The sequence below is a fragment of the Odocoileus virginianus genome, chromosome 17, assembly GCF_023699985.2.
Source record: "Odocoileus virginianus isolate 20LAN1187 ecotype Illinois chromosome 17, Ovbor_1.2, whole genome shotgun sequence".
NCBI lineage: Eukaryota > Metazoa > Chordata > Mammalia > Artiodactyla > Cervidae > Odocoileus > Odocoileus virginianus.
This window is the reverse complement of record NC_069690.1, coordinates 33,266,862-33,292,736: the sequence shown is the minus strand read 5'-3', so window position 1 is coordinate 33,292,736 and position 25,875 is coordinate 33,266,862. Positions and strand designations below refer to the sequence as shown.

At 50.7% G+C, this 25,875-nt stretch overlaps 1 protein-coding gene across 6 annotated transcripts; it reads right to left on the bottom strand.

The window, feature by feature from the left end:
* Positions 1 to 527: 527 nt before the first annotated feature.
* FLCN (folliculin) lies at positions 528 to 16,666 on the bottom strand. 6 transcript variants are annotated; one of them, XM_020914150.2, is made up of 12 exons: positions 16,566 to 16,666; positions 12,637 to 12,908; positions 11,313 to 11,459; positions 10,316 to 10,537; positions 9,358 to 9,518; positions 8,037 to 8,128; positions 6,506 to 6,696; positions 4,589 to 4,702; positions 3,716 to 3,839; positions 2,596 to 2,727; positions 2,386 to 2,491; positions 528 to 1,754 (listed from the first exon to the last, which is right to left on the bottom strand). In XM_020914150.2, the coding sequence occupies exons 2-12, from the start codon at positions 12,883 to 12,885 to the stop codon at positions 1,553 to 1,555; spliced, it is 1,740 nt and encodes a 579-aa protein (XP_020769809.1). In that variant the 5' UTR covers positions 12,886 to 12,908; positions 16,566 to 16,666; the 3' UTR covers positions 528 to 1,552. The 6 variants fall into 6 exon arrangements, with proteins under 6 accessions (XP_020769809.1, XP_070335344.1, XP_020769808.1 ...); XM_070479243.1 differs by lacking the exon at positions 16,566 to 16,666 and adding an exon at positions 16,273 to 16,368; XM_020914149.2 differs by lacking the exon at positions 16,566 to 16,666 and adding an exon at positions 16,073 to 16,180.
* Positions 16,667 to 25,875: the final 9,209 nt, after the last annotated feature.

The window sequence follows — 25,875 nt, the reverse complement described above, 5'->3', positions numbered from 1 at the left end:
CGATTTTTTTTTGAGCCCTTCCCTGAATATGCGCAGTCACTTTTTAATTTTCTCATTCATGTAAATTGTTTGAGTGTCCTACTCTTTAATGTCGGGGGAAAGAGGTCCCCAGCCCACTATCATTTCCTGACAGATACCTCATCCAGGGGTGGTGGGGTACAGCCACAGTGGCTGCCTCTCTTCACCTGTACTGTGATCAGATGCAACGATCAGGCACAAAACCCTGACATCCCAAGGACTCCCACCCCCATTCCCACAAGCTATATGCAAGTTGATCCAAGAACATGTGCACGGTCCTGCCACATGGCTAGGGGTAGGAGAAGGGAACCTGAAATTATACAAAGAGCTGAAACTGACTGAAAATTAATCACAATTTATTAAGTCTTCCCCTGGAAATTTTAAGCCTCCAGCAAAGTAGAAAATTCCAAAACAGTTCTATTACTATTCTTACTCTAACCATATTATTTTCTGTGACTGATCCCAAGAAAATCTGAGGCAGCAAACCAATAAAACCATTTAGTCAACAGTTTATAAAAATATATCTTTATTATTTCGATGTTCTTGCACAATACATATACCTAGTCATATAAACATGGTCTTCCTGTTAAATATAAATTAAACACAAAAAAACTATAAACAAATCAGCAAAATTACTGGAAAATCCTTCCAAACCACAAATCCTTATTAAAAATGTACACAGGGATGATGAACCTGTCTTTAGACACCAAAATTAACTGCAGCCAAATGTAGACATTTAAAGAAGCAATCAAGGGCAGAGTGATATGGAATAAAACTACGATGGGTGTCTCAGCTACATACATAGTAAGCCAGGTCAGTCAAAGGACTCCAGTTGGCATTTCAGCAGAGTGTCATCTCTGTGCAAAGAGATTAGGGCTTGTCCTCAAGCTCAGGGTACTCTCAAAGCAACCACAGCAGAGAATGGCCAGAAGAGTGGTGGTCAGATAACTTAAAAACACAAATTCCAGATGCTCCAACAATGAGTGTGGAACATCCACTCCACCCAGAGCCATTCCCAGAGCCCTGACTTGAAGCCAGGTTATTAGCAGTGACTCCAGATTAGCACATACTCTGAAAACCTGTAACTACAGGGAAACTCACGACACATACAAAACCTGGAAAACCCTTGCCGAATTTCAGAATAGAAAGGTTCAACCGCTAACCTTGACAGGATCTGACAGTGAGGCTGAGGTACCTCAGGCGAGGCTGACCAGACAGGAGATACATACTTTCCGTCCATTCTTCTCTCCTAGGGGGTGCGAATGCAGGGGACAAACTGTCACAAGTCTCCAACTGCCCTCTCTAGGGCTGGAGCAGCTTAAAGTCTGTGGGATGGTGCCATGCAAACCCCACACAGAGAACAGAGTTCAGCTCCAACAGCTTCCACTCCTTCTGAGCAAACAGGGTCAGGTCGGCATTCGGATACAGGAGGACCACCTGTGACCACTATCAGAGACCTGTGTCTGAGCATCACGACAAGTTGGCCATTGCCACTTCCCAGCAGGCCACGTGGATGCTCGTTCCCACGGTGGGGTCAGTTGCGAGGCTCCAAGGCCGTGGGGCTGCGGACCGTGGACATGAGGTGTGACTTGTAGGTTTTGCTCAGGCCTGTCATCCAGAACTTGAGCAGCTTAACGTTGTCCTCCTCAGACGCTCCAAGGATACTCAGGAGCTTCTGCGTGTCCTCTTTGGGCCGACTATCCACCTTGGTGAATTTAAAAAGGACCTTCACTTTGCTGTAGGAAATCAAAACCAAACACTCAGCTAAAATAGCGCCATCAGCAGAGTTCTGGTCCTGGGGCCTAAGAGGCTTCAAGACCAGCAACAGAGCAGAACAGAAACAGGGGAGTCAGCACGGCACAGCAGCAGCTCAGGCCTGCCCCAGCATTTCCCACTTGCCCAGTTCCAATGCTGCTGCATCCAGACAGGGAGGTCAAAAAAACAAACATTCTTTCCTGTCATGAAAGGAACTGCCTGCTCTGAAGCTTCACTGCACTATTTAAAGTCAGAACGATGTTTGGCTAATTAATTGACAAAAAATTACTAAGAAGGCAGGAGGGAATATAGTTATCTGCTGTCACAGAATGGGAACTATCTGATCTTTCAACTTTTTAAGTTAATTAACTATCAAAAACAACTGCTTCCTTGGAGAGCACAGAGCAGCTTGAGGCCCAGGTGCCGAGTCACCTGCTCAAGGTCACCCAGATGGCCGCACAGGCGGTGGACTTGTAACCTCTCCCCTACTGCACCACCCCAGTGCCACGGCCTCAGCTCTTTTCTGGTTTTCCTTGGCAGAATGCCGTGGTGTTGGCACCCCAGCCCTCCCCGGAAAGCAAGACTCCAGGAGCCGCGACAGCGCCTGCTTACTTCATCCACTCTTCCTTGAGGCACACGAGGCACTGGTCCACCACGTCCACGGACAGGTTCTGGTTGGTGAGAGCAGCCTCCATCTTATTCAGGATGGTGGGGCCGACTGGAAGTGGGGCAGAGGGGGTCAGCACCAAGAGAGCCTGAGTGCTGCCCCCCAACCCTCCCCAGCTCATTCTGGGATGAGGCAGCCCGCTCAGCGGGACTCACCTCGGTCTGCGGCTACAGGACTCCCACTGGTCACCACAAACTCGTACTTGCTGAGAGGCTGCTCACCCTCACACCCGACTGCATGGAGGCTGGAGCGAGTGGCCGTGTGGACCTCCACGACCACAGCAAACTCTGGGGCAACACAGACACACTGCTCTGTCAAGTGTGCCCCTTCACCCCATGACAAGCACACTCTACTCTGCGGCTCCCAATCATCTCAAACCATCTCGGGAAACACTCCAGCCACCCGAGGTTAATACTTGGGCCTTTAAAATCTTCTGTCATTTGTGAACACAGTTAAGAGTTCACTTTTGACTCAAACTAACAATGCATCATGTGATAATAACTACTGATTATGTCATATACCTCAGTTGGCTTAATACTAAACTGCTCTGTGAGGGGGTCCTGCTATAACCCCTACTTCATAGGCAGGGAAACAGAGAATCTAAGTGACTTGTACGAGGTCACATGGCTATGGTGGTAATTAACATCAAGCCAGTCTCTGAGACTAGAGCCTGTGCTCTGCATACTGACTCCTGGACTCACAGCCCAGCCTGAGTGCTGAAGGACGGCAGCTCTGTGACCAACCGTCTGTCGAACTCACAGAATCATTGGAGGAGCCTGGACATGCCAGGAGGTGGGGATGGGTGCCTAGGCTGATTCCCAAATGCCCCCAACTGAAAAGGGATGAAAACGAGCTTCCTGGCTGTTTTTCTAGTGCAATAAGCTTGTCCATCCCAAGGATGGAGGTGAGCAGAGCAAAAGCCACTGAGCTGATGGGCAGCAGGGACGGATTTACGGCAGATAAAACAGGAGACCAGAAAGAGGAAGGAAGACCATAGGGCAGAGGGGTCAGTCCAGCGGGACTCCTGAACCATCCCCAGGATGGGACATGCCCCCACTGAGAGCCACATCCCAGCAAGCTACCGCAACCATGAGCTTGTCCAGCCCAACCCACACCCGCCTTGAAGACAGGAAACAGAGGCCAATGCCATTGGCAAAGCAGGTCCTGCAACGTGGGCCCTCCTGCCTCTGAGGCCAGCAGGTGTGGTCCTCACACACAGCTGACACCCAGCCACGTGGTCTCGCTCTGAGTCCCGAGGACCAACGAGGCTTGTACCTGAGGCCAGCACATGGGGAGGGATCTGCACGTGGGGGCTGAGGCCCAGGAAGTTGCAGCGGTAGGCCTCCTCGTACTGGCTGCTGTAGGGGACGACACGGACACAGCCCACGGGCAGCATGGTCTGCAGGGACACAACGACCCAGGGTTGAGAAGCGCCACCCCAGCTGTGTCCATCCCCACACCCCAGTGCACTCAGCACTCGTGCAGAGCCCCTTCCTCCCAAGGTGTCCCTGGTGTCCTGGCCCCAGGCTGTCTCCCACACAGCCCCACCCTGGCCTGCTCAGCAGGGTTAGCTCCTCCTTCATTCTCCAGCTGCTTAGCTGTGTCTTTTCCCTCATCCCCAAAGCTTTTTGAGACTGATCTCGTGCCCTCAGGGCCTAGACAGAGGGAGGTGAGCACGTACCCTCAGAGCCAGACCCAGGCCGTGGCACCACTACACCTGTGGGGTGCAACACGGCGGGCCCATCAAGAACGCGCTGTGCAGAGGATCTGGGGGCTGAGGCCACCCTGGTGAAGGTGGCTTCTCAGAGAGGTAGGGATGGGGAAGCAGATGAGACGTGATCAGTCTATGAAGACAGCAGATTCCTCATGGGAAACAAAGCCACAAATCACTACCTTTTGTTTTTCTAAATACTTTGGGGCCGAGCTGTGTGTGTCTTATGGAATCAGTTCCAACCAGGGATGGGACCCAGGCCCTCGGCAGTGAAAGGGCAGACAACCCCCATATTAATAGTGGAGAAAAACACAGATCTTAGATTCAGGCAACGAGTCTCTGATATGTCCTAACACCCACACCTGAAGTCCAGTTCATAAAACCCACCAGGCCAGTACTGTCTCCCCACCACCACAAGAGAAAAAACACCCTCTCACCCGAAGGACTTCGAAGGCTGAATGGACGAGGTCTGAATCTCTGCTCTTCCAGATCACCTGGTTCCCCATGAGGACGTGCCAGGCCAGTGTGCGGAAAGACGGGGCACCCAGGACCTGAAAAACATAGCGTACAGCTTTCCATCCAGAAACTTTGCCTGTGGAGCAAAGGAGGCGGGCCAGGAGAGAGGAAGTCATCTACCTCCAGAGGGGGGAGGGGGAGTTGGATAATGTGCCCAAGGACAGGAAGGGGCAGGGGGACCTCTCTACATTCACACCTGAAAGCCTGATCCCAAAGCTCTTGCAAACTTCAACATCTTTCCCCCAATTTTACTCTTAAAAACTTAAAGCTGTTCATTCTAAGCTTTCTGCAACACGCCTTCTCTCTCTACACACTTAACTATGGCTCAACCACTCAAAAGCGAACCAAGGTTGTGACTCTTCAGCACCAAGGAAGCGCGGGGTCTCCACACCGGCTCACCCAGGGCTGCCCTGTTCAGTGTGGATCCACGTCCAGAGCACACCTCCACCCCTCCTCCTGGGAGTGAGACTCCCTGATCTATCCTGTCTCTGTTGTCATTCAGTTGCTCAGTTGTGTCTAACTCTTTGCGACTCCATGGACCATAGCCCGCCAGGCCCCTCTGTCCATGGGGTTCTCCAGGCAAGAATACTGGAGTGGGTTGCAATTTTCTTCTCCAGGGATCTTCCCGACCCAGGGATTGAACCCGCATCTACTGCATCTCCTGCTGCTGAGCCACATGAGAAGCCCATCTTATCTTTTTCCTGCTTTAATCAACTGATTAACCCTGTGGCACTGACGTTTTGCTGACAAAAGGCTGCCAAAGAATTGATGCTTTTGAATTATGGTGCTGGAGAAGACCCTTGAGAGTCCCTTGGACAGCAAGGAGAACAAACCAGTCAATCCTAAAGGAAATCAACCCTGAATATTCATTGGAAGGACTGATGTTGGAAAAGATTGAACGCAGGAGGAGAAGGGGACAAAAGAGGACAAAATGGTTGGATGGCATCACCAACTCAATGGACATGAGTTTGAGCAAACTCCAGGAGATGGTGAAGGAAAGGGAAGCCTGGCGTGCTGAAGTCCATGGGTTGCAAAGAGCTGGACACGACAGAGTGACTGAACAACTCACAGTTTCGAAGAGCTCATCCTGTTACCCATACCACCCGCCCCTGAGGACCTGCCTCCAGGACCCACCCCTGGCAGAACCCCAGACCCCTCCCAACTGTCACCCACAGAAACAATCAGCATGGCCTGCAGCCTAGTCAAGGAGGAGCTGAGTGAACGGTTTTTACCCTTAAGTCCCACAGAGAACCTGTTGTTAATCAGGCTTTACTTAATTTTCCAAAAAACAAATCACTGTCTTCTGACAGAATTCATGCTCAACATAAAAGAGAAAGTCTAAGATGGAACTGTTGGCCTCTGTGACCCAGTAGTCCCTCCCCCAATACCCCCAGTGGTCATGCCCCACCCCTATCCCCAGTGCCGCGCAGGCTCCCTCTTATACTGAATGACAAACCCTTGTTTGAATGCAATTACTTGAGTCAGACACAGATCTTTTGATTCTAAGACTGCCCACTGTTTTCAATCTACAAAGCATCTGTGCTGCATGCAAATCAACAATGTTGTTCAACTCCTTTAGAAGGTTCCAGAACCACAAGATTCAAGACTCATGAAAAGCTGACTGCTGGGACTTTAAGGACACCCCCTCCATCCTCACTGAGCCTAGGGCTCAGACTGTCATCTACAGTCACCCACTGAGAAGGTTCCTGGTCACTCCTGAGTACGGCAGCCTGAAGGACAAGGTTTGCCGGGTGGAGATGAGCCAGAAGCAGAGGCAGGGACTCCGGTCCCAGTGTCTAACCCCTCTATCCCCTCCCCGCCCCCCCGCCACCACCTACCTGCCTCATGTGCCGAAGAGATTTGAACACGGAGAGCTTCCGTGGCTGCCAAGCTCCACAGTCTGAGAGCAAGGAAGACTCCGCTGGGCACTTGGTCAGTTCCCGCCCCTCTGCCCCCTCTGGCAGGGCAGGGCCTTTCTCCTCCTCTTCAGCCTCAGAGTTGTCCCAGCTTTCTGATTCCTCTTCCAACTCTGCAAAACGGACGACAACTCAAGTTTCACAGCGCGCAGCTCTGGGTTCCTTTACTCCCTGGATGTCACATGACCACTTCAGCCCAAGGCACCTTGTGGTTAAACCAACCAGAAGGCTACTGACTTCGTATTCAGGCCAGCTGGCTACACTACGTGCTGCCTCTGGAGCCCTGGGGGGCTGGGAGCGGTCAGTCTGTGTTCTATCCACGGCTGGTGGAAGAAGTCGAGCCAAGGCTGAGCAAAGCACGCAGGCGCTACCCTGAGGGCTCCACACATCCTGCCCTGAAGTCAGCACCGTTCTCCTCACCTTACAGAAAGGAAGCGCTTGTCATCTCAGCTCACCTCACATCAGCCCCACGAATGCAGTACCCTCTCTGTCACGCATGAGGGGCAGTGCCTGGGCAACACATAACATACATGCGTCCCAGAGCCAGACCTAAAGGCACATCTGTCTGACTCCAGCCTGTGCTCTGAATCCCTACATTCACCTTTTTGACAAAAATACAACCCAAGACGTGACAGTGAACCCTGCACACCTGCACCTCTCTCAACACTCTTGGCTCTCTAAGTAAAGAGACCTCACCAACAGACTGCCCTTGCCCTCTTCACCAGCCAAGAAATGCATAATCACTGCGATCAGTGGTCCACGGTTGACTGCATCGTGAGAGTACCATGGTGGACTGCAATCCAGCGCCTTACCCTTACAGGGAAGCCTGTTCAGATGCAAGTCACCTGATGACAGGAACAACCTTGAAACAGCTCCAGCCTGTTAAGGTCACACATTTGCAAGCAGCAGCTCATCAAGCACATCACGAGTCTTGTTCACCCCACATTGCTACGTTACTGATAATCCAATCATCTCCAAAAGAAACGTGGACTCTCAGACCCCCGGGTGGTTACCCAGATGTGGAGAGCTGACCACAGACCTGAGGAAGGTGGCCCAGACACCAGGCTGGGGAGCCACTGCTCTGGTGAAACCCTCGGGTCCTGTGAAGCACAGCATTCTACTGTTACAGAGCAGAGCAGGGAGTGGGCCCCCGTCCAGAAAGGCGAGCAGGTTGAGAGCCTCACTCACCTGCCCCCCCGCCCCCGACCCTCCCCACCAGAGCAACAGCCCTGGGGGTCAAGGCAGGCCTCTCTAACCTTCCTGGACAGACTCTCATGGGACCATAAAGGAAGATGAGACAGGAAACCCCAACAAAACCATAAAGAGAAAAGGGCCAGTTTCTGCTCCCAGGGTGCCCTCCATCAGCTCTCTGCCAGGAAGGAAGGATGGACTGAGCACAGGGCAACTCCACAGCCACCCCACAGGCTCCCAGCATGAGCACCTCCCTGCTCACCCGCAAGCTGCTCCATCTGGACCAAGGTGTCCTCGGTGGGTGCGCCTTCCAGGAGCTTCTCAGTCAGCCGGCTGCCGCATGCTTTCAGGAGCCTGAGATCAGAGCACCAACTATGAAGTGTTCTTGCCAAAAGAAAAACAGGACTCGAAACTGAAAGACCCTGCTGATCTGACTACCAGGTAACAGAACACTCGGGCATAAGGACGCAGCTGAGCACTGCCCAGTGGCTGTGATCAGCCAGGCGTCCAGGGGTCCCCTGACAGAGACCCAGCAGCACCAGCGCCCGTGGTGGTACGGCCCCCACACCAGGTCAAGCCTGAGACAGCACAGGACAGCAAGCGTGGATGGGGCTGGAGGAAGCTACAGAAGGAGTCTGCTTTGTGGGATGTGATAATTTAATGGCTGAGGCATATAACTAAGATTTGCCTTAAAAAACATTCTAGAATAAAAAAAGTGAGGGAACAGATGAAAATGCATAAGACACTGATAACTGCTAAAGCAAGACGGCAAGGGTATGTAGTGCTTATTACACGTTGGGTCGGTCTGAAAATTTCCGTAATTGATTTTTAAAAGACAGAACACTTGGCTGGGGAGACATATTTCTGCCTTAGTTTGCAGGTTCTCAGGAGCTGCACTCAAAGATTTCCATGTGAGGACACGGCTTAGGTGACGCTGCACAGGAATGAGAACCTGGGGTGTTTGGAAGGAACATACCCTGCAGGGGAGGAACAGAAACAGTCTGTGGTGGGGGGACAGACTGCAGCAGTTTCCAGGTTGTCCACAAGTCTGTCCCTACTCTTCCCTCCACATGGTGGAGACTGAGCCTCCCACCTACCTAAGGTGGGCCCCTCTAATGACAGCAGGTGAAGGCAGGTCTGAGGCCACTGAGGCCTGGGCATAAGAGCCGCCGAGCCCTTCTCACTCCCCCAGGTCACTGGCACAACCATGGTGAAGGGCTGAGGCTGCCCGCCCACGGCTGGACCAACCTGCTAGCCCCGAGAGGGAGCCAGCTTCAGAGAACAGAAGCTCCTCCTGAGACCAAAACAGCCCAGGTCAGTCCCCTCCAAATCCTGACCCGCAACAGCCTAGCAGTTTAAGCATTCACTGCTGTTCCAGGAGAGGAGAGACCACTGGCCTTGGCCTGGAGTCAGCACCCGAAAAGTAGCACCTTCTCAGAGACCTCTGCATGTTTAGGGCCAAGGACAACTGGGCCAAGCTCAGGCTCACAAGCCACACACAGATGCGCCCAGTGACGGTCCCCCTAACCTAGGCACAGTCCGGCCAACACCCTAGAGGTCGCGAGAAGACCGAGTCTGGTTACCAAGCAAAGGAGGTGTGCAGGCAGGCCCACAGGCTATCATCGTTGGTCAAGGACGTCAGCGAGCGGGCGGCATTGCCATTCCTCTGGTGCAGGAACGGGGTGAACGCTGTGTTCATCCTCTGGGCACGCTGCGGGCACCCGAACTGCTCTGCTTCAAACACCTGAGCCATGGAGGGAGGGGATGGCCCTTCAGGACAATCCCAGCTGGCAGCCCAGGCCCCTCTGCTCTCTGGACCCAGAGGAAAGATAGGGCTGCCATTCCCACCCAGCACGGTACTCTGTTCTCATGCGGTCAGAAGCTACCTGAGGAAAGCGTCAGTTAAGAATTTCTCCCGCAGCCTCCCCGCTCAAGGTGGCCATGAGGTTGCTCTCCCAGTGCTCTTGGCTCCCCCTCCAGGCACAGGGGCTTCCACTGCTCAGACCCTGTCCAGTGGGGGACACGCAACCACCCCCCACAAGGAGAGGAGCCAAGCCTCCAGGCCCAAGTGCCCCCTGAGCAGGCACCTATGAGCAGCAGGCCACCACGGCTGCCACCCCTCACACCAGGCTGACACAGTGAGCAGACCCCTCTCGCCTGAACTGAACACAGATCGTCAACAAGCCGCTGGGGTTTAGGGACTGTCTGCTACCAAAGCACCACCAGCCTGTCCTCCCAGGTGACCCTTGACATCCAGGTAGAATGTGGGTCTGCCACACTATCAGTGGACAGGCTTCTGAAATGCTGGTGAGAGGAAGCAAAGATTAGCAGGGATCACGCCAGAGTGGCTAACTGCAGTTATGACAGAGCTGAACAAGAACCAGGGCAGCAGGACTCAAGAGAGACAGGCTGGCCTCCAGCTTGTGGCCACAACTCCAACCATGAAGTGGTCAGGACCCCGAGGCAGGCACACCACCCCACTCCTGTTCCCTCCGCGTGGAGCCCTCCCACCCCGCCCCTACCACCCAGCCTCCTGGCCACCTTGAGTGCCTTGCCCTGGAGCTCGTCGATGATCCCACGGATCTTGCCCAGCAGGAAGGGCCAGGAGTTGATGAGGTAGATGCGGTCCATCATGATGGCAATGATGCTGTACCAGCGCTGGAAGCCCCGGGCCAGGCTGTCCTTGATGAAGAACGTGTGACTGAACACAAAGCCATGCTGCTCGTCCCCAAAGAAGATGGGGCCCTCGCGGCCAGGGCAGACCTGGAACAGAAGGACAGTGCTCCAGGACACCACCCTCTATACACAGGTGACTCCTGCTCAGACAGTTCTTCCTGCACTAACGAACCAACACTGATTACAAGAAGAGTGGGAAAGGAGGATGAGAGAGGAAGCGTCTGCTTCTCTCTCTCCTGTGATCAAACTCCCCAAAGAGAACATTCATTACTGTGGAACGCAAGGGCCAGTGGATTCCTTAATTTCTTTCTACCTTGAGTCATATATAACTCCTGTACAAATATATGATATACCCCAGGCTCAAATTTGCCAACATCACTCATCTGGAACATACTGGAGGGAGGACAAGCCTCAAGGGTCTGAAAGTGGGTACAGTAACAGGAAGCATGAGTGAATAAACTACAAATTCTCTGTGACAGAGACATACAAGCTAAGACTGAATGCAACAGCAGCAGTCACATGTCTTAGAAACACCTTGACGCACTCCCTGGTCAACTCAGAGAGCACGTGATGGGCACTGAGGCTATGACATGGCGGTGACATCCAATGGGAGCAACACGGCCTATACACACTCTACACATGAGCAGTACATCCAGGAAGAACAAAGAATGCAGGTCCAGTGCTTACAAGGGTGAGCTAGCAACCAGCCAGGGTGCCCTGCAGCTTACTCTGGAGGCCTGCCTGCCTGCGCTCTTCATGACAGGACTGCTGGCTGCCTGCCTGCTCATGACCAACACTGATGCTGCCCAGGCTGGAGTGTGTGGGAACGACTCCTCAGAGGGCTTAGGTCATGGGCGCTCACCTCACAGCTCAGGCTCCGCACACAGGCCTGGCGGACGATGCTGAAGAGCTGGGGGTGGTTGGGGTGCTGATGACTGACATACTTGATCGAGGTCTCCTTGTCATGGCTGATGTAGCCGGGGTGCCCCGCAGCAAGTGACCGGCAGCCCTGCTCACGAGAAACAAAAGAAAACCAGTTAGCCAGGAAGCAAGCAACACACATTCTTCCCCTTGTGCGAATCTCAAGCAAAAGAATCGACTGTTGTAAAAAACAACTGGCTCCTAGAGTTACACCTGGCTGAGGAACTCAGTTTCCTGAACAGGGAAACCCGGATGGGGGCCTCACAGAGGTCACTGGGTCTAGTCTACCACATGCCCACAGCAGGAGGAATCCTGGGGAGCTCAGTACCCACCACTCATCTAACTCAAGGCGTGAACCCAAGACAGTCACCACAAGCACCCCCACCTTTGAGACAGCAAAACAGGCTCGGAGCCGAGCAGCGGCTCACACAGCCTGTGCTGGCCTCCACTCTGATCTGGGCACAACACTGGGCAGGGCCTCAGGAGGTAGCCACATTCTGACGCTCAGACCCTCTGCCATGGAAGTGGGCTGGACCAGTGACCCGGGCTGCTGCCCCTCTGAAGCCACAGCCATGTTGGTGCCGAGGCTGTGTGTCCCCAAGGCAAGCCCTCCCCGTGTGATGCAGGACCCTCCCAAGCCATTCTAGCTCAAGAACCCTCCCCCATGATCCCACTGCCCAGGTCCCCCTCCTGCCTGCCTCCCTGTCACAGGTGTCACCTGCTTACAGCAGAGGCCCCTCCCCACCTTTGCTCCCTCCCTCTCGACCCCTCACAATCAATCAACCTCAAGCTCGCTAACTGATTTTCAGCAAACCCAAACTAACATGGCTGGATTTCTGTCCATCCTGCATGGCAGGTCCAACGCCACCCAATTTCCAGTCCAAACCCAGGGCCTGCATGTGAAGAATCAGCCTGGTTCAGGGACCTGATCCCCATCACCCAGGGCTCAGGAAGCAGGCAGGGTGCTTGAGAGGAGGATACCCAGCTGAGGGGACAGGAGAGGAGGTCGGCAGCGCGTGAGCACTGTGCAGAGGGGAGGCTGGAAAGGGAGACTCTGTGATGGTGGCAAGCGCCTGCTGGCCCAGAGGGACTGGAAAGAGCAAGAGCTGGCATGAGAGGAAAGAACCAGAGGGAAGAGAGGCAGCAAGCACATCCCAAGGGCCCAGAGCTGTGAGGTCACTTCCATGACCAGGAGGTCAAGCCCAAGCCCCTGCAGAGAAGAAACACCGCTCGACCCCGCCCCCAGGGCCCCAAGAGACACTGGCCTCACACATGTCCGACTTCTTGGGCCCCGGGCTGCTGGACTCCGCACTGGCACCTTCTGCTGGGCTGTGCGCACGGATGCGACTGCTCATCTGGATGCCGCCCTCCTCCTCGTCCGCAGGCTCACCCCGGCCAGTGCCATCCCCACTACCAGCCCCCTGTGGCAGCGGGGCGTGCAGGACCTCTGTGCAGAAGAGCGTGCGGGGACCGTGCAGCTCGCAGAAGTGACAGAGCGCAACGATGGCGTTCATGGTGCCCCAGAGATGGTGCTGGGCTGTGGGGAGAGGAGAGAAATGCCTTAGATAGCCCCAGAAACCCACCCACTCCAGGGCCCGGAGACTGGAGGGCTGTCCCTGCCCAGTCAGGTCATGAGCCGGGCGGCACTGCTAAGGTCTCATTCTGGACCAGCATGGCATCGCATGCAGAGATGCAAAACAGACACCGTCCCTGCCACGTGGAGTGAGGACAAACAAGACACACAGAACTTGGGATCACACAGAAACCCTTCAGTCAGGACTGCGATGGCAGGGCTCATGGGGACAAGGAGTGACAGTGCCCTGGGGCATCTGTTCCATGAACAGCCGTGGGGCAGCTCCAGTGACAGGCAGCGTTGCAGGTGCCATGATGCTGCCTCATGGGGCTCACCTCCCAGGAGGGGAGGGGAAGTAGGGCTACTGCTTCCTCTCATGTGATGACAGAGTCAGGGAGACAAGGACAGGAGTCAAGGGCAGAGAAGCCCTGGAGAAGGCGGGATGTGATTTCAGACAAAAGGGCTCCTGACTGAGAGCTGAGGAGCACAGGGCACCACAAGGCCTGAGGAGGGGGCGTGAAGGAGTGTGAATGTTCGCAGAGCTGGGGGTGAGGGCAGAAGTCAAGCGGGGGGTGGGTTTTAGGGCCATGATAAGACCCTGAACTATCTTTCAGAGATTAGAGAACCTGTGGGAATTCTGATGAGAAATAAAATAAATTTGAATGTTACTTTAAAAGATCATTTTGGCTGCTATTCCAGGTAGACACAGGGAAGGCAGCTGGCCTGGGCCAGGCTGGGCAGGGGAAGGTGGTGAGGACAGTCCAAGCGTGACTGTACCCCAAGGAGAAAAGCAGACACTGCTCATGGGTGGGTTGTGGAGCACAAGGAAGGAAGCAGGGATGTGGGGGCTGGGAGCAGAGAGCAGTGCTGAGGGGAGCCCCCAGTGGAGATGACGACAGGCTGGCCGTAGGGGGGTGGTGGCGCTGAGTGGGGCAGTCAGGGCTGAGGGGCCCTGGGCCTCTAGAGCTTAGATGTGGGAGGGAGGAAGAGCTGGTCAAGGTGACAGAGAATGTAGGCAGCGAGGCAAAGTGCATGGTCACTCCAGGGATCACAGAGCAAAATCCAAGTCATGAGGGAAGCAGAGTCCTGGAAGGGCCGGGGGGCAGGGTGGTTTGGGCACCAAGAAGGTGGAAATGGCAGGTGGGGGTGCAGACACAAGTGTCCTCTGCTTGGGAAAACCATAAAGGTGGGGGTGGGGGTGGTATCCACTAGGCTGCAACAGTACTGGAGGCACAGAGGTGAGATGGTAACCGCCCAGCAGACCTGACACGTGTCACACAGCAGGGTCTGGGAGGCAGGCTAAAATGGAAACAGTCTGTGTTTACCACATCAGTAAAGTGTTGTCAACCACTCCAGCTGCCACTGCACTGTAGCATGGGGGTCACAGCAGAAGCAGCAGAGCCAACCTAAAAGAGACACCTGAGGACCAGACAGGAGGAGGGGTGGCTGGAAGGCACAGCAAGTCAGAGTATGGGGGTGGGTGCATCCTAGAGGAAGGTGGGCAGTGGGAGAGAGGATAGTTTAAGATAAGAGGACACTTAGCTGGAAGACCTTGAGTTCCATGGAGATTCTGGAGAGCAGGACGGAGAGACAGGGCTGGGGAGAAGTGTCCAGAACACCCCTCGCCCCAAGACCTGGTCCACTGGCTCACTGCCCCTCCTAAGTGCTCACACCTACCCATCACTCTCTCCCCGCTTTATTTTACTGGATCATACACTGTGTCTCATCTTCAGCAGTTCCTTGCACACAGCGGGCACCAAGTTAACACATGTTAAATAAATAAGTGAATTTAGGAGTTGCCTGGAGAGAGGACAGTTGTTGCCACAGAAAGTGAAACACCTGTGGAAGGTGTCCACATGAATCTCTATACTTATCAGGACTACATGGCCACCATCCCACCTAGTCGACAGATAGCAGGGCCATTTGCACATGAATTGGGCCGGGCAACACCGTCATACCTCAGCTTCAAGACCTGCTGTTTTCTGGCAAGGAAAAGTATCAGAGCCAATTCTAAGAGCAGTGGGCATGGAAAAAAAAAATTAAGCTGCGCGACAGCCAACCTCAAATGAGAACATGAAAGAGGACGTGGGGACCCCACAGTTCTCAGTGCTTCAGCAGGAGCTCGCCTTGTAAGCAGCGGCCCACAGAATGTTGATGATGCGAATAGAGACCACGGCAATGTCTGATCCCTTGTGACACAAGTATATGTTTAAATGTCCTTGTAAAGTTAAAGATATTTAAGTATATAAAATCGTCATCCTTCCTACTCTTGGTTACACATCATGCCCATTTAACCCTTCAGACGACAGCCCAGCCTGTGGGCAGAGGTGATGCTGCTAAGCTTCTTCTGAGCATCCAGGATCAAACTGTCAGGCTACTCTGACTTTTTCTGAGTGACACTCAATCCTGTCTGACAGGACTTCTGACTTCTCGGATTACAGCCGAGATAAAACTTAGCTCTTCAGCCGCACACCCACAGTCTCAAGAAAACCTCTCTCCAGCCCCGAGTAACCAGGTGATGTCCAATGGGTCCAAATACCTCTCTCAGCACCAGCCTAAAGCTGAGCGCCACTGGCCTGGGAGGGAACCACGGCCCCAGGCACCCTACCTCGGGCAGCGTGAAGTCGGGTCTCCGACTCCAGTCTCTACCGGATGGCCCCCAGTCATTACTCCCCAGCCAGCTTTCCAGAAGCCAATTAGAAGCAGAAACCCTCCCCCGCCGGAGACGCTCCTCAACACGACACCTCGTCGAGGCAAGGGTCCTGTCCACGCCTCTCCCACCGCGAGAGGAACGTGAGCACCCCTCCAGCGGGGCACCCCGGCCGGGTCCCCCCGCCTCTGCAATCCGGACGGCGGCCTGGCCTCCGGTACCAGGGACGGGCTTGTGACCCTCGAAAGCACTGAACCACTAATGACTTGGCGCCTAAGCACGTCCATCCCGAGGGTCCCCGCGCTGGGGACCCAGTGCCGCCGACAGCCGCGACCCACCCCTTCCGCGACAAGACCGCGCCCGACCTCACCCGCCAAGCTGGGGGGCCTCCTCAGCTCCAGGCCGCCACACCCCGCCCCCGGCCCGGCCTCCCCGCCAGCGGGATCACCCCCTCGGCCGGATCAGCGTCCCTACTAACCCGATAGGCTGCGGCGCCGCCCCTGCTTCGAGCCCTCCGCCGCGCCGCCCCTCTCGGGATCTCCGCCCCTCCCGCACCCGGGCTGCCCCCACCAGGTCCCCTCACAAGGGGCCGCGCCCGCCTCAGGGCGCGTGACTCAGTCGGGCCGTACCACCGCCCGGGGCCGCGGAGGGGGAGCCGGCAGGCCGACGCGCCCGTACCCGAGGCGCGCGGAGCTCGGCCAGCCCCGCATCCTGGGAAGACCGCACGGGTCCGGGAGCTCCGAAATCCGGTGGGACCCTGGAACGGTTGCCAGACCCTCCCTCTCCACTGCCCAGCCCGCGCCCCCACCGAGAAGCCCGGAGTGGTCGCGCCCGCGCGCGCGCGGGGGGGGGGGGGGGGCGGGGAGGTGGAGGAAGCCATTCCAGGAGAGGGGAGGATGCAATAATTTAAAGAGCACTTTTTAAAGAGAATTGAGGAAAAGTAGATCCATTCTAGGACTCCCGGCACATACCGAAGGAAGAGAGAAAGAGGACGTCGCGAATATATAGGATGCTGTAATTTCTTTTGGTTTCACCGTTTTCATTAAATTTCCGATGGAACCAGTGTTCGGTGGAGCGCGCGGGCCGGGGGCGGGGCAGGAGGCCGCCACCGGGTGACTTAAGAACGTCGCGACGCGGGGGCCGGGGCCTGGGAGCGCGCAAGCGCGATTCACCGTCCTGCCCTCGTCCGTCGTAAAACGTCAAGTTTTAAATATATGTAACTATGGAGTAATGATCCCTGGTGGCTCAGTGGTAAAGGATTCGCCTGCCAGTGCCATGAGACGCGGGTTCGATCCCTGGGTCGGAAACATCCCTTGGAGGAGGAAATGGCCACCCACGCCAGTATTCTAACCTGGAGAATCCGATGGACAGAGGAGCCTAGTGAGCTAGATAGAGTCCATGTGCCGGAAAGATTCAGGCATGACAGCTACTGATCAACAATCTTCTGTGTACTTAACAGATCGGTCTAAAAGCCTTCAGCTCATAATGTGTTTGGCTGAGGTGAGTGGGTGCATAGTGGCCAGGAGCCGAGGGCCTGTGATTGACTCGTGGGCCACGTGTCTCTGGTTTTTCTCCGGAGCGGGGACGTTGTTTTCTGTCTCCTTTTACCTTGCGGTAAGATGGGAGTACCAGACCACCTTACATGTCTCCTGAGAAACCTGTTTGCAAGTCAGGAAGCAACAATTAGAACTGGACTTGGCACTGCTGAAAGTCAAAGTGTTAGTCGCCCAGTCGTGTCCGACTCTTTGCCACCCTATGGCCTGTAGCCCTCCAGACTCCCCTGTCCATGGAGTTCTCCAGGCAAGAATACTGGAGTGGGTAGCCGTACCCTTCTCCAGGACATCTTACTGACCCAGGGATCGAACCCGGATCTCATGCATTGAAGGCGAATTTTTTACCCTCTGAGCCACATTAGATAGGTTCAAAATTGGGAAAGGAGTATATTTCCCAAGGGTGACAAGGCTGTATATTGTCACCCTCCTTATTTAGCTTATATGCAAAGTACATCATGCCAAAATGCCAGGCTGGATGAATCACAAGCTGGAATCATGATTGCTGGGAGAAATATCAACAACCTCAGATAAGCAGATGATACCACATTATGGCAGGAAGTGAAGAGGAACTAAAGAGTCTCTTGATGAGGGTAAAAGAGGAGGGTGAAAATGCTGGCTTAAAACTCGAAGTTCAAAAACTAAGATCATGGCATCTGGCCCCATTATTTCATGGCAAATAGAAGGGGGAAAAGTGGAAACAGTGACAGATTTTCTTGGGCTCCACTGTGGACAGTGACTGCAGTCATGAAATTAAAAGACACTTGCTCCTTGGAAAGAAAGCTAAGACATACCTAGACCGTGTATTAAAAAGCAGAGACATTACTTTGCCAACAAAGGTCCATCTAGTCCAAGTTATAGTTTTTCCAGTAATCATATATGGATGTGAGAGTTGGACCATAAAGAAGGCTGAGCGCCAAAGAACTGATGCTTTTGAATTGTGCTGAAGATTACTGAGAGTCCCTTGGACAGCTAGGAGATCAAAGCAGTCAATCATAAAGGAAATCAACCTTGAGTATTCATTGGAAGGATTGATGCTGAAGCTCCAATACTTTGGCCACCTGATGCAAAAAGCCAACTTATTGGAAAAGACCCTGATGCTGGGAGAGACTGAAGGCAAAAGGAGAAGGGGGCGGCAGAGGATGAGATAAGTTTAGATAGCATCACAGACTCAATGGACATGAATTTGAGCAGACATCAGGAGATGTGGAGGACAAGGGAGCTTGGCATGCTGCAGTCTATAGGGTAAACAGAGTCAGACACAACTTAGCTAGTGAACATCAACCAAGTATAGCTGTGCCTTTCCCGTTTCTAAAAGAAAACATTTCCAACATCCGTCAAGGTGAACAGGATTCACCCTGAAAATAGCTACAGCAGCAATTCTGAATACAAATCTGATCAACTGACTTCCACACTAATAAAAAACAAAACTTTCTAAAGCTTTGTTGCCAAGGCTGTTTTTATTTAACAGGGAGATTAATAACTAAAAAAAAATCCATGAGGCTTCCCTGGTGGCTCAGTGGTAAAGAATTCACCTGATCCAGGAAGATCCCACATGCCTCGGAGCAACCAAAGCCCACCAGCCACAACTACTAAAGCCTGCATGCCTAGAGACTGTGCCCCAAAACAAGAGAAGCCACCAGAATGAGAAGCTCGTGGACCACAACTAGAGAGTAGCTCTGACTCGCTGCAACTAGAGAAAAGCAATGAAGACCCAGCACAGCCAAAAATAAATAAATAAAAATTTTAAATCCAGTTGCATATTCTGTTGCTTTAATCAGGAAGGCAAATCTTAAAAAAATTTTTTTTTTAATTTTTAGTAATCCTTTTCCCCATTTTCTCTTATTGGTAGGTGTTCTTGAAACTAACATTGGTCAGTCAGGTTTTAAACCAAGGGAAAAAAAATTGCTTTCTCATCTTGTAACTAATTCCAGGAATTCCTCATTTTGTGTGGAGGACACCACCTCAGGTTATCCTTATTTCCATGGTGATAGGCTAGTAAAGGTCCCAAGTGAAGGAAGGTTTATTCAACCACTGTCATTTTCAATAAAAATGTGCATTCAACTACAGATGGATTCCATTTATGCCATTAATATCTTTCCCAGCACTGCTTTTGGAGGTGCTTTCTCAAATCTATAAATCTATTTAACTACATGTCAATTCCTTGAATTAGTGAATTATACCAAGGTTTAATTAAACTGGACTCTCAAAGAGGATAAACTTGTATGGACATTCAACAAAAGAGACATCTTAGAGGTCAGAAAATGTAACCCATATTATCAGTGGGAAAGGCAATCAAAACCCAGCAGCAATGTTCAGAAAGCATAACTGGCAATAATGCCCAATTGTGCTCAACCAAATGAAATACCATGCTAAACCTCAGAGCTTCATCATAGGAGTCTCAAGAAATGTTACCAAAAGTACTGGATGTACTCTTGCCCAGCATTCACCATCCAGAACATGTTATTCCACCACTGAAATGGGCTTAATCAGAATTAAAGATTTCTTGCTGCTTCTCTGCCTTCCGACTCATCATCATGAGGATTTTCTGGGAAGTACTGACAGCTGAGCGTCTGACTGAGGGGTGTCTCACCAATGCCAGCTGCCAAGACCACAGAGCCAAGAGAGAAAAGTGAAAGTCTCACTGAGAAGATGTCCTTTGATGTTTCTGAGTGCACTCTCCCTAACGTAGGCTCTCGTGTAGCTATAGAATACAGCTGGGCTTTGAGTCAAAACCACCATGTCCCTCCCTGAATTAGTTTTCAGTTTCAGAAAAAAGAGGTATGTTTCATTTGTAAGCAAACTGGATGTAACATGGTTAATCACATTATTATTTCAAGGATACTATAACAGTTTCCTTGTTATAAAAATTAATAGTGCAAGCTTTCGTTTCTTGCAGTAAAATCAAGGTTTTCATATATGTGTAACAGTTTGGGAGTCTGACCAGCCGCTGAGAGGCAGCAAAGCAAGTGATGGGTAATATTTCAGAAGGGGGATTCAAGCACGGCCTGTATATCACATTGAGGTTTGGGGTTATTAGACAATCAACTCTGCATATAAGGTGTCTGGTTAGTTGCAAGGCAAGAAAACTATTAGTCCTCAAATATTATCTCCTAAAAAAAACCCCTAGTGTTTATTTTTGCATTTTTATCACATCACTTTCAAGGAACTTATTAACTCTCCTCCCCAATTAGAATTCAATTGATAGCTCGTTCATATTTTAATCTAACACTAGTTGCTTGTAAACCCGGAACTTTTTAGTCTAATGATAAATTCGTTAGTCCATTATGGATCCAGGCTTATTAAATGCCTTTGACTAGGAAAAGTTCTCTGGTTTCAGCTTTTGATTTTAGGGAAGGATAAGGTGGAATTTTGTCTTTGTGCACCACCATCAAGTTGTTTAACTGCCTAAGAAGAGAAGTCATCATATTTCCCTTTTCACAAGTATCTGATTTACCCAGTCATTCAGTTTCTCTGGACTCTTGGCAACTGCTCAGATTTATGTGCAATTAAGTGTCTCAGAAAAGGTGACAAGAATACATAGAAGAACTATACAAAAAAGATTTTAATGACACAGATAACCACAATGGTGTGATCACTCACCCTGAGCCAGACATCCTGGAGTCCAAAATCAAGTGGGCCTTAGGAAGCATTACTATGAACAAAGCTAGTGGAGGTGATGGAATTACAGCTGAGCCATTCCAAGTCCTAAAAGATGATGCTGTGAAAGTGCTTCATAATATGCCAACAAATTTTGAAAACTCAGCAATGGCCATAGGACTGGAAAAAGTCAGTTTTCATTCCAATCCCAAAGAAAGGCAATGCCAAAGAATGTGCAAACTACTGTACAATCGCACTCATCTCACATGCTAACAAAGTAATGCTCAAAATTCTCCAAGCGAGGTTTCAACAACACGTGAACCGAGAACTTCCAAATGTTCAAGCTGGATTTAGAAAAGGCAGAGGAACCAGAGATCAAATTGCCAACATCTGTTGGATCATGGAATAAGCAAGAGAGTTTCCAAAAAACATCTACTTCTGCTTTTATTGACTATGCCAAAGCATGTGACTGTGTGGATCACAACAAACTGGAAAATTCTTAAACAGATGGGAATGCCAGACCACCTTACCTGTCTCCTGAGAAATCTGTATGCAGGTCAAGAAGCAATAGTTAGAACCGGACATTGAACAATGGAATGGTTCCAAATTGAGAAAGGAGTACGTCAAGGCTGTATATTGTCAACCTGCTTATTTAACTCATATGCAGAACACATCATGGTGAAATGCTGAGCTGGATGAAGCACAAGCTTCTATGAAGACTGCTAGGAGAAATATCAGTAACCTCAGATACCCAGATGATACCACCCTTATGGCAGAAAGTGAAGAACTAAGAGCCTCTTGATGAAAGTGAAAGAGGAGAGTGAAAAAGTTGGTTTAAAACTCAACATTCAAAAAACGAAGATCATGGCATCCAGTCCCATCTCTTCATGGCAAATAAATGTGGAAACAATAGAAACAGTGAGAGGCTTTATTTTCTTGGGCTCCAAAATCACTGTGGATGGTGGCTGCAGCCATGAAATTAAAAGATGCTTGCTCCAAACACTCTCTGACGTAAATCATAGCAGGATCCTCTATGACTCAGCTCCCGGAGTAAGAGAAATAAAAGCAAAACTAAACAAATGGGACCTAATTAAACTTAACAGCTTTTGCAAAACGAAGGAAACTATAAGCAAGGTGAAAAGACAGCCTTCAGAATGGGAGAAAATAATAGCAAATGAAGCAACTGACAAAGAATTAACCTCAAAAAAAATACAAGCAACACCAGCAGCTCAATTCCAGAAAAATAAGCAACACAATCAAAAAATGGGCCAAAGAACTAAACAGACATTTCTCCAGAGAAGACATAGAGATGGCTAACAAACACATGAAAAGATGCTCAACATCACTCATTATCAGAGAAATGCAAATCAAAACCACAAAGAGGTACCATCTCTTGCCAGTGAGAATGGCTGCTATCAAAAAATCTACAATAGATGCTGGAGGGGGTGTGGAGAAAAAGGAACCCTCTTACAATGTTGGTGGGAATGCAAACTAGTACAGCCACTATGGAGAACAGTGTGGAGATTCCTTAAGAAATTGGAAATTCAACTGCCATGCTGCTTCTGCTGCTAAGTCGTTTCAGTCATGTCCTACTCTGTGCGACCCCATAGACGGCAGCCCACCAGGCTCCCGGATCCCTGGGATTCTCCAGGCAAGAACACTGGAGTGGGTTGCCATTTCTTTCTCTAAGAGCTGCCATAGGACCCAGCGATCCCACTGCTGGGCATACACACTGAGGAAACCAGAACTGAAACAGACGTGTACCCCAATGTTCACTGCAGCACTGTTTACAACAGCCAGGACATGGAAGCAACCTAGATGTCCATCAGCAGACGAATGGACAAGAAAGCTGTGGTACATATACACAATGGAATATTACTCAGCTATTAAAAAGAATGCATTTGAATCAGTTCTAATGAGATGGATGAAACTGGAGCCTATTATACAGAGCGAAGTAAGTCAGAAAGAAAACCACCAATAGAGTATATTAATACATATATATGGAATATAGAAAGATGGTAATGATGACCCTATATGCGAGACAGCAAAAGAGACACAGATATAAAGAACAGACTTTTGGACTCTGTGGGAGAAGGCGAGGGTGGGAGGATTTGAGAGAATAGCACTGAAACATGTATATTATTATATGTGAAATAGACTGCCAGTACAGATTCGGTGCATGAGGCAGGGTGCTCAGGGCTGGTGCACTGGGATGACCCTGAGGGATGGGATGGGCAGAGAGGCGGGAGGGAGGGTCAGGATGGGGAACACATGTATACCCATGGCTGATTCATGTGATTGTATGGCAAAAACCACCACAATATTGTAAAGTAATTAGCCTCCAATTAAGATAAACTAAGAAAAAAAAGAGGGAAAAAAAAAGATGCTTGCTCCTTGAAAGAAAAGCTATGACAAACCTAGACAGCATATTGAAAAGCAGAGACATTACCTTGTCAACAAAGGTCTGTCTAGTCAAAGCTATGGTTTTTCTAGTAGCCATGTATGGATGTATGAGTTTGACCATAAGGAAAGCTGAGCACTGAAGAATTCATGCTTTTGAACTGTGGCGTTGGAGAAGACTCGAGAGTCACTTGGACTGCACAGAGATCAAACCAGTCAATCCTAAAGGAAATCTGTCCTGAACATTCATTGGAAGGACTGACACTGAAGCTGAAGCTCCAATACTTTGGCCACCTGATGCGAAAAGCTGACTCATTGAAAAAGATCCTGATGCGAAAAGCTGACTCATTGAAAAAGATCCTGATGCTGGGAAAGGTAGAAGGCAGAAGTGGACAACAGAGGACGAGATGGTTGGATGGTATCACTGACTAGATGGACATGAGTTTGAGCAAGCTCCGAGAGTTGGCGATGGACAGGAAAGCCTGGTGTGCCGCAGTCCATGAGGTCACAGAATCAGACACGACTGTGCAACTGAACTGAGACTGAAGTGGCTCAGACCATAAAGAATCTGCCTGCAATGCAGGAGACCCTTGTTCGATCCCTGGGTCGGGAAGATCCCCTGGAGAAGGGAACGGGTACCCACTCTAGTATTCTTGCTTAGAACACCCCATGGACAGAGAAGCCTGGTGGGCTACAGTCCATGGGATCTCAAAGAGTCAGATGTCACTGAGCAATTAACTCTTCACTTTCAAATTTTCTTCTAAAAATTGGCTAGTGTTTCAAATTGAAACACAGAAACTTAGAATTTACAAATCAAAAACTGCATCTTTGAAAAGCAAGTAATAGGAAAGAACTAGATATAAGCTGACCAGAAAAGGGAATGTCATCAAGCATAGAGAACCTATGAGCGCCACACTTAAAAAGCTGACAGCTTTTGAGACCCTCTACCAAATTACATGGGGCTTCCCAGGTGGTTCAGTGGTAAACAATCTGCCTGCCAATGCAGGAGACTCAGGAGACACGGGTTGGATTCCTGGGTTGGGAAGATCCCCTGGAGAAGGAAATGGCAACCCACTCCAATATTCTTGCCTGGAGAATTCCATGCAGAGGAGCCTGGCGGGCTACAATCCATGGGGTCGCAAGAGTTGGACATGACTGAGCAAGTGAGCACACAGGCATGCCAAATTACATGCTGGAAAAGTGAAAGCATTTGTCCCTGGTTAGATCGCATGTGTGCATGCTGTCATGTCTGACTCTTTGCAACCCCATGGACTGTAGCCCGCTAGGCTCCTCTGTACATGGAATTTTTCAGGCAGGTCTTCTGTGTCTCCTGCTTATCAGGCAGATTCTTTACCACTGAGCCTATTGAATTATATCTCAAGTTAAACAAATTAATCTAGAAGTAACTTCTCAGGTATTTGTGGCTCATGTTGGCATATCACAGGACATGTGAGATTAAAAAAAATTTGAGAAACTTTGTCCAACTCATTATTTACCAAAAATGTGTGTCTAAGCAGCCCTTTTTCCTAAAATTGTTTTATCAAAAGCTCAGGGCTCCAGTGGGTTGAGGAACATGCTGTGAGTAATGTCTATTTAAAGTATACATTAAATGGAAAAAAAAAAAAAAAAACCTTTCCTAACTCAAAACATTGGCTTAATTTTTGAATGTTTCATGTCTTGCAAAATATAATCAAATCACAGCTTTACCACTGCATCAACTGGTTAAGATTCTACAGGCACTATCCTGTTACTAAGGCTAGTTCACAGTAACATGCTTTTAGCCTTGTTTGGGACTCCAATATACTCAACAGTCAAGAAGGTGACTTCCATTTAGGGCAGAAAAATTCTGTAACTTTATTGCTTGCCCATTCTTTGGCTCAGAAAACACCTTCTGCCATTTAAAATACATGCAACTAGAAGTTTCTTTAAAGAACACTTTATACTGATATATCCCAAACTGGAGGCCTTGCAGACCAAGCAGAACTACCTAAGAAAGTCTAGACTAAAAGCTGAATACTGTCACTTGGGCAAAGTGTGTGTTGGGGGGTGGTGGTGCAGAGGAGTGGGCCCTCACTGGGCACCAGTACAAATAGAAACACACATTATTCAAGCACTGAACCCTGAGGGCCATTAGTTACTAACTCAGAGTACTTCTTAACATTGGAGTGCCATGAAAAGACACACTTGAAAAGTCCTAAGAAAATGAGTAGGTCCGCTATGTGAGGCGTGTCAGATTCTTTCTAACTCCATGGGCTGTGTAGCCTGCCAGGCTCCTCTATCGATAGGATTCTCCAGTCAAGAATACTGGAGTGGGTAGCCATGCCCTCTTCCAGAGGATCTTCCTGACCCAGGTATCAAACCCACGTTTCTTAGGTCTCCTGCATAGGCAGGCAGGTTTTTGTTTTTTTTACCGCTAGCACCACCTGGGAAGCCCAATAGAGTCATTAACCAGGGGTCAGAAAAAGAAACAAGTCTTACCAAAATGTATAGAGCTTAGGAGGTTGAGGAGGTCCCCAGTGGACTGGGGCCCCGGATGTGTGTGCACAGGAAGCCTGCCTCCTGGGCTGGAATCACCGCCTGGGCACAGGCGTTGCTGTGAGGTGGACACCCTTCCAGGGTCCAGGGCCTATATAGGGTACCTTCCCTCCCCGAAGCCAGAGAACACACGAGGCGGGTGCAATGCGGAGGGCCGAGAGTACCTAGCCCCTTTTCCCTGACAGAAAGGAGGGGC